Genomic DNA, 14,138 nt, shown 5'->3' with positions numbered 1-14,138 from the left:
CTATTTTTTCTCAGTTAAGCTTCGCTAATTAATAATCAGCAAAAATTACTCAAAAAATCCCGGAAATCACCTGGATTTTTTGGACTTTACAATCTTGCGCTTGCGCAATACATTCACGCTAACGGGATCTTTAGTTTATGTTTCCACAAAATCACATCTGCATGAATAAACTTAGAAATGATAAAACAAATACGGGTAAATTTTCATTGGACTTTTGCTATATATTCTGTTCATATAATATTAATGATTTTTTATGAGAGAAAGTATAAAATAACAAATATACATTTCAACTAAATGTAAGTACGTACTTTTTTCTTCGTGATAACAAAAAATATTTGATTACATTCAAAAAATTCACATTATATTTGTTAGGAGAGTGAAGATAGAATATGTTTTATCGTAAAAATGAATAATGTCCTACGGACCCAGTTTTACACAAAAAAAAAATACGTGTACGTTGGTGAAAAGGTGTTGAATTCTTCCATTTTATGGATTAAAATTTGTAGTTGAAAGGTATTTGCAGTCTCAAAAAGGTTTGTTGTGATGAATTTGACTGTTATTTTCAAGGCAACTTCATTAACTTTTTCCAAAGTCGTTCCGGAGCGATTCTGCAATTTTCTGCTACATTACGGGTATAAGGAAGGCATTCTAACTGTGGCGAGGGCTCTTCCCGAGACACAGTTAGATTATTCAAAGTAAAGAAAGTGTAGTGAAATGAATAACATTATTGTAGGCTTATAGCTTTGTTATGTAAATGTCAATAATAAGGTGTGTCGATGTACTTATTTCGTAAATGTCCGATATGCAATGTCAACTCGTGCACGCACGGGTCAAAGTCTAGTAGATTGTAAATATCTCCGACGTTTTCAATGGATTCGAATCCCGATACAGTTGAATTTTTTTTAACATATTTCTTTTAATCGCATGAAAAAGTAATGTATATTAGATAATTTAAGAATGTCAGAATAAAGTTATTTAAACGCTCTTTAATTATATAATATTTTGCATGCGTGCTTAATTTCTGTTAACATTACTTACTGTGTGAAGTCCCCGTTATAAACTTGAATTTTAAACATTACAAACACATATATGTACAAATGTAGAAAGTTGATTTTTTTACTTTTTATGAAATAACCGGGTATGCTGATTTCAACAATACGTGTACAATTGGTTAAGAAGCATGGTCGCGATTATGGTCAAAAATTATTTTTTCCGATTTTAATATTTACAATGCTTCAGTAAAGCATTTTTAATAGGCAACCAAAGTTTGAAAATCATTTGTTGAGTTATAAGCGAGTTACATAGCTTACAATTCTTTGCTTAGTAAGCAAAGCTTTTGTTTACATTTTAATATTGAAGTTAAAAATCCAGTTTTAGACCTATAATGAATGTGTTAAACGTTAGGAATTCTCTCTCTCTTTATGCTTAAAATGAATAAGAAGATGGACAAATCAGCTTGAAAAAAGATTTTTACTGGTATATTGAACCTATATATGTAAACAAAGACAGGGCATGAGCCTTGTTTACATGACAAAGAATTGTGAGCCCTGTATCTTGCTTATAACTCTAAGACTAACACTCACATTTCACTTGATCATTAGAAATACATTCCTGTTGTATTGTAAATAATAAAAAAAAAAGTAAAATTGAATTTGAGCAAAATCGTGACCATGCCCCTTTTTTAAAAAATGCCAAAAAAAGTCATTAAAAAGTATGAATCGGTGATGAAGCAATACTTTTAGAACCATTTTAACAAGACGTTAGACTTTCAGTAGGACGTAACTATTTATTTCATGCATCAAAACAATTAAGTTAAAAATGGCGCAGTTTTTAAGTGAAATATGCATAGATTGCATTATCTTATAAGGACGAGCAACATGAAAGTTGAACTTTGACATAATGACGTTATTCTTTGTGTGACGTAATTCATTGTTTGACGTCACAATAGCTTTGTTTATAGATGCGTAGCTTTTGTATGTGCAAGCAGCAACGACAGTTTTTATCAATATTCGATCAAAGTATATTCAAAAGAAGCAAGAATGGTAAGAACCTTTTTCATATGTATCGTTTAGATATTTTTGAAGACATTTTAGGGGTGTAATTCTCTACTTATTGACTTGTCTTACCGAAAAAATATCTAAATTCCAATTTTGTACAGTGGGGATCCAATTTTATGTAAAAACTAAAGGGGTAAATCCTTACAGAGAATATGCATGTATATGGTATGATTTGTGAATAACAATATTGAAGCAAACTACATGAATCGTACACAGAACAAATTCCATCATATCCAAGTCCCTGGTGTGAAGAAGGGAGGGGGGTGTTGATTGTATTCCAATATTACATTAGAATATTTAAAGAAACGGTCTTTTGGTAATAAGGATATAATTTGTGAAATTAATTCTCATAGAGATACAAACCCTGAAAGTATATGTAGTATAAAGAATTTTTAAAATTAAGTCAAACCATAACCGAAGGTAGAGGCCACCGGGGGGGGGGGGGGGGGGGGGGGGGGGGTATCAGTTTCTGTTCATGCTCAATTTTTGGTAAATTAGATGTCTGGTTTTCTTTGTAAAATATACCACCATAGTGTAAAGAAAGGAAATAAATACATGTATGAATATAATATTACATGTACATAAAAATTGCTATAAGATTAGCACAAACCTATTTTCCCTATTAGCTTATAATGGCTCTTGACATCTACAATTATAAAGAAAACAGCTGAGTGCTCATGTAAACCTATTTGTACAATTCTATTAAGTAAACGAAGCATCAATTATGAACATGGTTCATGTTATGATTCTAATTGTTAGGATGAAAAAGTCATTGATGAGAATAATAGAGCAGAAGCAAGCAAGGGGCTAGTTGAAGATGAGAAGAAAGGCAAAGGCAGCAATGGGGAGAATCAGGACAGCAACAAGGCAGCATACAATGAAGGCAATGAGGATAATGAGGACAAAAGCAAGGCAGCAGCAACCAAGGATACAGTGGAGGAATATCAGGAAGGCAATGACAAAGGCAACGAAGTGGATGAGGACAGCAACAAGCCAGCACCAACCAAGGATATAGGGGAGAGATATAAGGAAGGCAATGAGGAGAATGAGGACAACAACAAGGCAGCCACAACCAAGGATATAAGGGAGGAATATAAGGAAGGCAATGAGAAGATTGAGGAGGCATTAAAAAACAGTGACACAGAGGATGTTGATTCAAACTTAGGCTCTCCATTGAGTGATGGTAAGTAATTTATGGAGCCTTTTCTTGTGTTAATCGTCATTTATTACATTTATCACTTAAATCAAAAATGAAAATTAAGGTGATATAAAGTAGTTTTCATCTAGCCACTCAAATTAGTATCACCTATTCAAACGGGTGATATCACCTTTTCAAATATCAATTTCCTTATAAAGAAATTCTTAATAAATAAATACATGTATGCTGGTTCTGTCAATTCTTCATTTTATATCATGCAACAGGCGATGAACTCACATCAGGTGATGAAAGTTTCATCACATGCGATGAAGGAGGAGTGCTTAGCGGTGATGAAAGCCCAAGAGGTATGCTTTTATAAAAAGGTTGCTAATCAATAGGTTAATTTTCTTTATAAAAAAAAATTCTTCTATAAACAATATCTTAAAAATAAAATAATTATCATATATATTTAGCAACAGGCAATGAAATCCCTCCAAGCAGTGGAAAATGTGGAACAGCTAATGAAATGGCGGCAAATTTTGGCGGGGCAAGACCCAAGGAGTTTAAGGGTATTTTGGCAGTAAAGCTTAAGACCAAAAAAAAGGACATGCAAAGTTCCATCCCGGAAGTCCACCCGGGGGTCCCGCCAAAGAAGAAAAACATTATCTTCGATTTCAGTGAGGAGGTAAGAATCTAGTAGTCATTGTATCGAAAATGTAGTAACAGTTTGGTGACATCAAATTCTTAATTACTGTGAATGTAAAGTAGTAACATCAAACATATTTAAAAGCCAGGGCAGGTCAGGAAGACCATTTCTCTTCCAAAAGTATCAAATACTACACAGACACAGTACATATTAAGAAGACTTTCTTTAGTACATGTCCTCACTTTCCTTGTATACATTTGTTGAACTATAAATAGGACTCAGAGGAAGACAATCAAACTGAAGAAGTCCCCAAAAAGTTCCGCATTGACTTCGATCCGGTAATGACGGTACGATTCTGCTATGACTCAAGAGATGAAGAGAGTGAAAATGACGAGCCGGAAGTTACCTCCCCTGGGAGGGAGTTCATAGAGGACATCGAGTGCAGGCTTCAAAAAGACATTGTAAGTACTGTATTACAACAGTCAATAAATATTTTATTTTAACTGCCTTAAAAAGTTAATATTTATATCAATTATATTACTTTTATGATTTACTTGCTAGTCCTGAAAGGGGGTTAAAAGGGATTATAATAATGGCATATTTAAAAGACACTTATATAGATCTGGAAAAAAGTTTGCCTATAAGGAGAATGAATTAATAATTTTGATTAATTATGGTGAATTACAAGGAATTAAAGGTATTTTAGCATTTTAATGTACTATTGTTATCTAAATTTCCAATATTCTAAATGAATATACATATGTGATACATTTTTGTATATAGATATAAATACTAAAATTAGGCTCCTGAATAGATGAGTTAAATAACTTTAGATATATTTTTTGGTTTGTTACAGACGTTCACTCATCAAAGAGGGGACCAGTATAGATCTTCCTTTAGACACCAACAAAATGTTGGAAGGATTGAGGTACATTTGTTTTTTATTTTCATCTATACTGTCTGGTTTCATCTTAGTTTGCTAAGCTCCAGTTCTTATATATTTTTATCAATGCTTCTAATGTTAAACTAAAATCCAATGTTCATTGAATTTTGATCACTGACAAAATTTTGTGTTGGCGTATTAACTGTTGTTTCCATGAATTCATGAGTACCGGTATCTTTGAAATTTTGATGTCAACATTTTAATTTTCAAATTCATAAATTGATGCTTACAAATATTGTTCAGGTACGGTACCTCACTACATCGAGAATTTTACTTTTTAAAACACTCAAAACAGGACAATTTAAATATTTGATTGAATTGTTTTAATCTTTCAATTTTGTTTAAAGTATCAGGCTTGTAAACTACAGACTTTGATTCAAAACTGCATGTGGGTTTTTAGCTGCAGTTCTGTAGCTCACTGATTGAAAAAATTCGGATAGACAAACAAGAGTTGTCTACCCGAATTTTTTCAACCAGAGAGCTACAGATATGAAGCTAGTGGCTTTTGTTCACATTTACTGAGTTGCATTTTTGAACATCATAATTTTTATCCAAATTTGCATATTTTTGTCTATTTGACTTATATACTTCTTATGCACCATGCTATATCATAATTAAGTAATTTTCTGTAGGTTTGAGAAACTAAGTATTTCAAGGTGAAGTGAGCCATCTTAATTAAAACCACAATTTATCAGTTAATCTATTTAAATATCTGCTGAATGAAACAAAATTTGCAAATTTCTGAAAAAAAGAACACAAAACATATTGCATTCATCAAAAATTCTTTTAACAGGAAACCACAGAGTGGAATTTGAGTTCCGATGATCTTAGATATGGTGTCCATAGGACCTATTCTGATCCACTGCCGGAGGAGGTATGAGTTTGTCAGTACTCAGAAATGTTTTTATTCCCCCCCCCCCCCCCCCCCCCCCGCGCCCCTTTCCGAATGAGGCAATTTTGAAAAGTGTCAATTAATACTTAGATTTATGATTGTCCAAAAGGTTCTCAAGACATTGAATGACACATGTAATTCTTTTTACAAAGTATTATAATTATATTAAAAAAAGTCATTGAAGAATGCTGATAATTGCAAATTATAATGTTTCCTTATATGAACCCATAGAAAAGAATAGCTTATATTGTTAAATGATGGTTGCATTATTGTAAACTTAAAAGTATTAATACATGTACATGTAATTCTGAAGGATTTGCTGCACTCAAATGTAAATGTAGGCAGGAACGTATACACTAAGTTAGTGTAAACATCCCTGATGTAAGTCGTAAACAGTAATGCTAAAAAGTTTACAAGGCAAGGAAATAAACTTGGTTTGTATGTGATTAAACTTTTTCAGGTTTCTCAGAAGATTTGCAGGTCACTTACTAATCAATACTAATCTCATATCTCTGTGAACTTTTGAACATGCTGTTTGATTTTTAATTGAATTATTAAAAAGAGTAGTCAAAATTTAAACTTTGGTACTGTACATTCCTAATTAAATGCGAGGAATTAATATCTGCAAAATCGTGAAAAGCACATCTCGCGAAGTTTAAATTCTGGCTTTTATTTTTTGGACAGATGTAAACTACATGAAACTATGATAAAAATTCGGCATTCGCAAGTTTATATTCTCACTATTTGATGGAATATTGTTGAATCGCGGAATTAAGTACTTGAGTAAAATAAGGAATCTGCAGTATATCAGAAGAGGACCACCAGCCTCTTGCTGATGTTTCCCACTTATACAGTCATTATTTGCTTTTTGTATTTAGAGCTGCTGGACCATATTTAAGACTAATATGATGGACTGCTTCTGCTGTTGCTGCACACCTTCTACCTGTCGCAGAGAGGTATATATTTTTTTTTTATTATGAATGCAACAAATATGTTTTTTAGACCTGGTACACGCTTTATTAAACATCAACTGTTAGGGACTAGATTGCATTTTTTTTATTTTTCAGCATGTTGAGCCTGAAATAAGGGAGGCAACTCAGCATGAAGATGTGAGAGAAAACGGAGGAATTGAATCTGCAGCGGAGCAAACAATTGAGAATATTGCATTAAATGACAATGCCCCTAAGGAGAAGGCAAAGCCAAAACGTGCTGGGGTACATCATTACGATGCTTTTCATCAATTCTAAGAAAAACATGAGAATTCAAATTACTGCATGCATATCGATCAGTTTAGAATCATTTTACAATGATGAAAATACACAGTGAACAGTTATTTTTATGATTTTGAAATTCACACCTATAAACACTAATTTTTTTGTTTCAGAGGATGAAGCGAATTAGACGCTTTTTCAAACGCCTGTTTTGCTGCATGGGGTAAGTAGATAATATGAATACAGTTCGATACCTTGATATACCTTCGATATCTTGAACACTGATATGATATCTCTAATATAAAGATTTGTTGAAGTGATTTGTAAGTATTTTGAACAGACTGGACTCAAAAAAAATATTGAACTCGCCAATGTATATGAATTTTTGTGTGGGTAATAATGGTTTCTAGATTCAGTGGTATAGAGGATGACATTAATACATGTATATGGTTTTCTTGATGAAATTGTTAATGATTAGATTTTGTTTAAAAAATTTGGGTAGGCCATCTATGGTAAAATGGCGTACGTAAGATTATTTGAAAAACAGTTGTTTACATGTTTTTCCAAATTTTTCATTTCAGGTGTCGGGAGGATTAAAAAGAAAAAACATAAAAACAATTGGATGGAACAGGCCGCGTGCATGTGTGATATAATATTGTATCTGGCAATATTTTTTATTTTTTAGTGTGTCAAGTATGTTTATGGAGAAACCAATGAATTCAACTGTGATTCCTATTATTATTGACAACAAAACTTCAATCAGCAATGGAGATCGAATTCAGCCCAAATGACAAGCTAGCCAACTCACTGTCACATAACTTACAAGGATGGAAGGTTTGCAACCAACAGAACAACTTCACATAATGAAAGATATTTCACTCTGAGTCTAAAGAAGATTAATTCATTAATTCAAGAATTGAAAAACTGTGGTTCATTGGGATATCACACATGCACCTGGTAAAATTTTTTTAAAAACTTCTGAAGCATTTAAGGAAAAGAAAATTCACAGTTTGGATGTCGTTGATGATACTCAAGTTTTTACATCTATTACAATTTTTGTTCTCTAAATGGAAATACATCCAGAATTCCATGAATTCATATTTTTCCAACAGACATCCTTTTTAATTCATGTCCTCCCTTGCATCCTCAAGATTTTTATGACTAAAAAAAACCTTATGTGGTTCTTGAGAGTCAAACAACACAAGACAGTTGTTTTTAGTATTGCCTCTAAACACCCAAGGAACGATTGCATTTAGCATAGCCTCCAAAGAACCAAGGAAGAGTTGTTTTTAGTATTGCCTCCAAACATTCCAGGAACAGTTGTATCTAGTATTGCCTCCAAACAACCCAGGAAGAGTTGTTTATAGTATTGCCTCCAAACAACCAAGAAAGAGTTTTTTTAATATTGCCTCTAAATGACCCAAGAAGAGTTGTTTACAGTATTGCCTTCAAACAACCCAGGAAGAGTTGTTTTTAGTGTTGCCTCTATATGACCCACGAAATTTTGTTTTTAATATTGCTTCTGAACAACCAAGGATTAGTTGTCTTTGAGGTTGTCTCCAAACAACCCAGGAATGGTTGTATTTACTATTGCCTCCAAACAATCAAGGAAGAGTTGTTAATAGTATTGCCTCCAAACAACCCAAAAAGATTTGTTTTTAGTGTTGCCTCTGAACAACCCAAGAAGAGTTGTATCTAGTATTTCCACCAAACAACCAAGGAAGAGTTGTTTATAGTATTGCCTCCAAACAACCAAGAAAGAGTTGTTTTTAGTGTTGCCTCTGAACAACCCAAGAAGAGTTGTATCTAGTATTTCCACCAAACAACCAAGGAAGAGTTGTTTATAGTATTGCCTCCAAACAACCAAGAAAGAGTTGTTTATAGTATTGCCTCTAAATGACCCAGGAAGAGTTGTTTACAGTTTTGCCTCCAAACAACCCAGGAAGAGTTGTTTTTAGTATTGCCTCTATATGACCCAAGGAAGAGTTGTTAATAGTATTGCCTCCAAACAACCCAAAAAGAGTTGTTTTTAGTGTTGCCTCTGAACAACCCAAGAAGAGTTGTATCTAGTATTTCCACCAAACAACCCAATAAGAGTTGTTTATAGTATTGCCCCCAAACAACCCAGAAAGAGTTGTTTTAGTGTTGCCTCCAAACAACACAGGAAGAGTTGTTTTTAGTGTTGCCTCCAAACAACCAAAGAAGAGTTGTTTCTAGTATTTCCACCAAATAACCCAGGAAGAGTTGTTTATAGTATTGCCTCCAAAAACCCAAAAAGAGTTGTTTTAAGTGTTGCCTCTGAACAACCCAAGAAGAGTTGTATCTAGTATTTCCACCAAACAACCCAGGAAGAGTTGTTTATAGTATTGCCCCCAAACAACCCAGAAAGAGTTGTTTTAGTGTTGCCTCCAAACAACACAGGAAGAGTTGTTTTTAGTGTTGCCTCCAAACAACCAAAGAAGAGTTGTTTCTAGTATTTCCACCAAACAACCCAGGAAGAGTTGTTTATAGTATTGCCTCCAAACAACCCCAAAAAAGTTGTTTCAGTGTTGCCTCCAAACAACACAGGAAGAGTTGTTTACAGTGTTGCCTCCAAACAACAAAAGAAGAGTTGTTTCTAGTATTTCCACCAAACAACCCAGGAAGAGTTGTTTATTGTATTGTCTCCAAACAACCCAAGAAGAGTTTTTTCTAGTATTTCCACCAAACAACCAAGGAAGAGTTGTTTATAGTATTGCCTCCAAACAACCAAGAAAGAGTTGTTTTAGTATTGCCTCTAAATGACCAAGGAAGAGTTGTTTACAGTTTTGCCTCCAAACAACCCAGGAAGAGTTGTTTTTAGTATTGCCTCTTTATGACCCAAGGAAGAGTTGTTAATAGTATTGCCTCCAAACAACCCCAAAAGAGTTGTTTTTAGTGTTGCCTCTGAACAACCCAAGAAGAGTTGTATCTAGTATTTCCACCAAACAACCCAGGAAGAGTTGTTTATAGTATTGCCCCCAAACAACCCAGAAAGAGTTGTTTTAGTATTGCCTCCAAACAACACAGGAAGAGTTGTTTTTAGTGTTGCCTCCAAACAACCAAAGAAGAGGTGTTGTTTAGTGTTGTTTCCAAACAACCCAAGAAGAGTTGTTTCTAGTATTTCCACCAAACAACCAAGGAAGAGTTGTTTATAGTATTGCCTCCAAACAACCCAAGAAGAGTTGTTTCTAGTATTGCCTCCAAACAACCAAGAAAGAGTTGTTTTAGTATTGCCTCTAAATGACCCAGGAAGAGCTGTTTACAGTTTTGCCTCCAAACAACCCAGGAAGAGTTGTTTTTAGTATTGCCTCTATATGACCCAGGAACTGTTGTATCTAGCATTGTCTCCAAACAATCAAGGAAGAGTTATTTATAGTATTGCTTTCAAACCATCACCGCCAAGAACTGAACTTTGTTATAGTCTCTGTATATGACTGTATTGAGGCCTTTCAAGGGGATAAAAGGAGAAATGTCCACTTGGAAAATGGCCCAACCCTTATTTATGAGAGACTCTAAAACAGAAATGATGTCAGTATATGAGTCCAAGAAGAGATGATGAGAGACACAGATGTGGTTTTACAAAATGATAAACAGAGCTTACTTCCAGAAGCCAAACTTGGCAGCACTCACTCCAAGCAGGCAACATGAACTGTATGTCTATCTTGTCTCTCTTGACTGTTTTAGAAGCTACCATTGATGAATAGCCTACACCATGACTGTAATCCAAATGGGAGGATCCATTTCTCAAGTAAGATAACATATTCAAAAGAGTTTTAACAAATTCCTTAAAATTTTCTGTACAAATTTGCATATATGTTACAAGCTAATCATTGACTCTTTACCATTGACAGTGTAGGTAAAATTAATGGCACCTTCACCATAAAGAGAGAAGTACCATTTGTATTATTTCAATTTTTAGTGGAACTGTTCAAGTCATTTCAGTGTTTACTGAGAAAAATGGCCCTGCCACAATTAGACTCTCAATGATTCTGTGAACAAAAATCTCTGATGAAGCTCAATAGAAAGTGGGATCGATTATTGATGATGAATAAAATTCAATTGATTTTCTAATCAGTCTTATAAAAAACTCTAAAATGGTTCAGTAGTTAGGTTTTTTTATAATCTATCACAAATTTGGCCCTATTGTTTTTACAGGAATAATAGCAGAAGAATTTATAGAGGCCTCCAATTACTCTGGTTTCATCAATATTCGCTGAATACCAATTTTCGTGGATTTCATTGTTAAGTTTATCCATGAAATTAAATGTTCATTGAAATGCAATTTCTACTATCAATTTGTATTGATGGGGTCATTGGCCAAGAATTTACATATCCTCGAAACTGTGATTTTCACTTTATCCACGAAAATTGATACCCTTGAATATTAATGAAACCACAGTACCAAAAAGTCATGGATGACTAATTCCACACAGACTCCTAGCTGAGAGATTGAGGGTAGAGGTGCATTAAAGTCCTATGGGGATAATTTTGGAGAGATGACCCCTCCCCCCCCCCCTCCTTTTTTTACTGACACATTTATATAAGGCTTACATATCCCCCTGGTGGCCAGCAAACTGGATGGAGTTATGGCACAGAACAGAGATACTGAGGTAATCATTATCATACTGTAGATTCCTAATTAAACATGACTTTACATGAGAAATAAATTTCCGTGTAAAATCACAAGAAACAACCCGCACATATTTTAAAATCTTGCTTTTATTTTTCAGACAGTTTTGACCTATAAGATATTATAACCAAAAATTTGTAATCACAAATTTATATTCTCACAATTTGTCATATAAAACAGTGAAATCGCTCAATTAAGTACTCACGTAAAATAAGGAATGTACAGTAATCAAAATATTGATTCACTTATATTCAAGATGTCAAGCAAATAACAAAGTAGTGGAACCAAGAAACTTTAATACTATTTTCAATGATTGAAGTGCAGAAACATTGTCAAGTTATTTTTATCAACTTCTTTTGTACAGTTTGCTGCAATAGCCAGCCGGGGGCAATGTATTGTCAGGATCAACACTGATGAATCCCAAACAGTGATATGTGAGAGTGGGGGTTGCTCCAGTGTCCTCCATGTGGATGAGAGGGAACCAAGTGTTGTCAACACCAAAAGAAAGTCGGGGGATAGGCACCAAAATTGTGGCTACAGGTTGTTGTAAATCATTAGAGATTCTGCAAGACCCTGTAATGGGTCCCTGACTTTTGTTTTAATGGGACCTGTGTCAAAGACAAATGGGAATATGGTAAGAAAGTATAGCATTTACAGCCATTTTAAGAAGAGTTTGGACTTTGAGTAGTTGTGTCCAACAGCAATGTGATGTAAGTCTCTCAAGATATACTGGTAGATAGTTACATCCTACCAAAAGTCCAAGGTCTTGTTAAAATGGCTCTATTAGTACAAGTCAGATCTGTTTTTGTAAAGATAAGAAGTAAAGGGTACATGTCAAATGTGTAAACATGTAGTGTGTCAATTAGTTTCTCTATTTTTCATAGGTGCAAGTGTCTTTGATGTTTGATGTTTGTTTGTTTGCAAATGTTTGATGGGTCCCATTACCAGCTGACAACACAAGGTTTCTCATGAGGATATGCCCTCACAACCTCATCGGTCCTCCAATAAGAGGATGTGTGGTTTACTCTCCTATAAGAGGATATGCCCCTACACTCCCTCAAGAAAATGTGTACTCTACCCTCCCTGAAAAGGATATGCCCTCTGTCCTCCCTCAGCAGGATATTCCCTCTATCCACCCTTAAAGAGGATATACCCTCTACCTTCAAATGGGATGGTATGCCCTCTACCCTCCAACAAGAGGATATGCCCTCTACCCTTCCAAAGGAGAATATGTCTCCTTTTCTCCCTCACGAGGATGCATTCTCTACCCTTCATTGGAATCAGTATGGGGAGAATATGGAGAAAAAAGAAGAAGGCATTATTATATTGTCCCTCTTGAAGGACGGTAACTCAGGCATCATCTGTACATGGTGACATTATAGGAAAAGATGGCTACCTGTACAGGTATGCATCATTAAGTTATTTCCATTGAATCAACAAAGGTAGTATATGTACAATTGTAATTGTAGAAGACCTGTGTTTTAAGGAAGCTTCTTTGACTGTTGATCTCTTTATAGGAAACAGTTTCACATTCACAGTGGAAATGGAGAAGAATCGGAGACCATTGCTATATTATGCCAGAATGAGATCAATACAAGTACAGGTACCTTCATGTCAACAAGACTTCAGATGCAGTACTCCACTCTGCAGACTGAAAGGCAGACATGAATTCCCAAAGACTTCACCACTGAACAATTAGAAGGCTGTGTATGGTCTAACTTGCACCACCTTGCAGAGGTAAGATTACATGAAAACTTAACCAATCTAAAATGTAAATTTTTTCCCTCTTTTTACATGTAGATTGGAATAGACAGATATAAACTGTTTTCATAATGTAACTATGTTAATTATGTTTTGACATGTTTTCAGCCTTTATGACGTGTACAATTAACAGCTCAAATCACCCCGAGAAAACTGCATGAGTAAATGGGTGAACTGCAGTCCTCTTGTAGCAGCATTGGTGGTGGTGATTATGGTGGTGATTGTGGTGGATGTGGTGTCTGTCAGATGTGGTCCCTCTACCCGTATATAGGGCAGTCTGTGGTGGAATGTGTGTCAATTTGTCCAGTTACCGTCCTTCAAGACATTGCTCTCTAAAGTGGAATAGAGGTCTGTAAGATTGTTAAAAATAGCGACAGTGTATCCATGAACTGCGATAATAGACTAACATTTGCAACATCTACCAAATCATTGTATACTAAGAACACTGAACAAATTTAAAGGCATTGATAATCTGGTTTGCCGCAAGAAATATTGGTACTATAATTTCTGATATTCCTGCTCACACGAGATATGCAAAATTGTGAATAAAGGTTGTATAAATATTTAACTTTGTGAAAATAATGTATCATAATATGTACGTGTACAGTACATGTGCACGGTGTACTTCCATATAAAGCTACCTCTTTATTGACAGGCTTTTCCCGACAGTCCATCAGTTCTGTCATTGCTGACCTAATGGAGGATTTGGAAGAAGACCTTTCTCTAACACCAACAGTAGTGCCAATGATCCATACCATGACTTTGTGTGTGACTGGGGACAAAAGCTCTCACCTCCTACAGCCATGTACAGAGCAGAGGAAGAGGACATTGGACATTCC

The 14,138-nt window shown here is 34.8% G+C and overlaps 1 protein-coding gene and 1 long non-coding RNA gene across 2 annotated transcripts; both read left to right on the top strand.

Annotated features, from left to right (window-relative positions):
- Positions 1-1,958: 1,958 nt before the first annotated feature.
- LOC105345250 (protein IWS1 homolog) lies at positions 1,959-9,537 on the top strand. Its single transcript, XM_034446093.2, has 11 exons — positions 1,959-2,042; positions 2,817-3,240; positions 3,480-3,560; positions 3,669-3,880; positions 4,117-4,302; positions 4,698-4,769; positions 5,578-5,658; positions 6,555-6,632; positions 6,744-6,890; positions 7,061-7,110; positions 7,469-9,537. The coding sequence occupies exons 1-11, from the start codon at positions 2,040-2,042 to the stop codon at positions 7,482-7,484; spliced, it is 1,350 nt and encodes a 449-aa protein (XP_034301984.2). The 5' UTR covers positions 1,959-2,039; the 3' UTR covers positions 7,485-9,537.
- A 2,497-nt stretch (positions 9,538-12,034) lies between these two features.
- Positions 12,035-13,774, top strand: LOC117681460 (uncharacterized). Its single transcript, XR_010711028.1, has 4 exons — positions 12,035-12,172; positions 12,423-12,942; positions 13,056-13,275; positions 13,408-13,774. It is a non-coding gene; the product is annotated as an uncharacterized lncRNA (long non-coding RNA).
- The last annotated feature ends 364 nt before the right edge of the window (positions 13,775-14,138 follow it).

Source organism: Magallana gigas, chromosome 2 (assembly GCF_963853765.1).
Source record: "Magallana gigas chromosome 2, xbMagGiga1.1, whole genome shotgun sequence".
NCBI lineage: Eukaryota > Metazoa > Mollusca > Bivalvia > Ostreida > Ostreidae > Magallana > Magallana gigas.
This window is presented reverse-complemented; position numbering and strand designations above follow the sequence as displayed.

What these genes read in the sequence shown, in the direction of transcription:
- LOC105345250 (XM_034446093.2), top strand. An exon ending in AGGCTCTCCATTGAGTGATG is followed by an intron (nt 3,241 to 3,479) that starts GTAAGTAATTTA and finishes ATCATGCAACAG; the next exon opens with GCGATGAACTCACATCAGGT. An exon ending in CTGATCCACTGCCGGAGGAG is followed by an intron (nt 5,659 to 6,554) that starts GTATGAGTTTGT and finishes TTTTGTATTTAG; the next exon opens with AGCTGCTGGACCATATTTAA.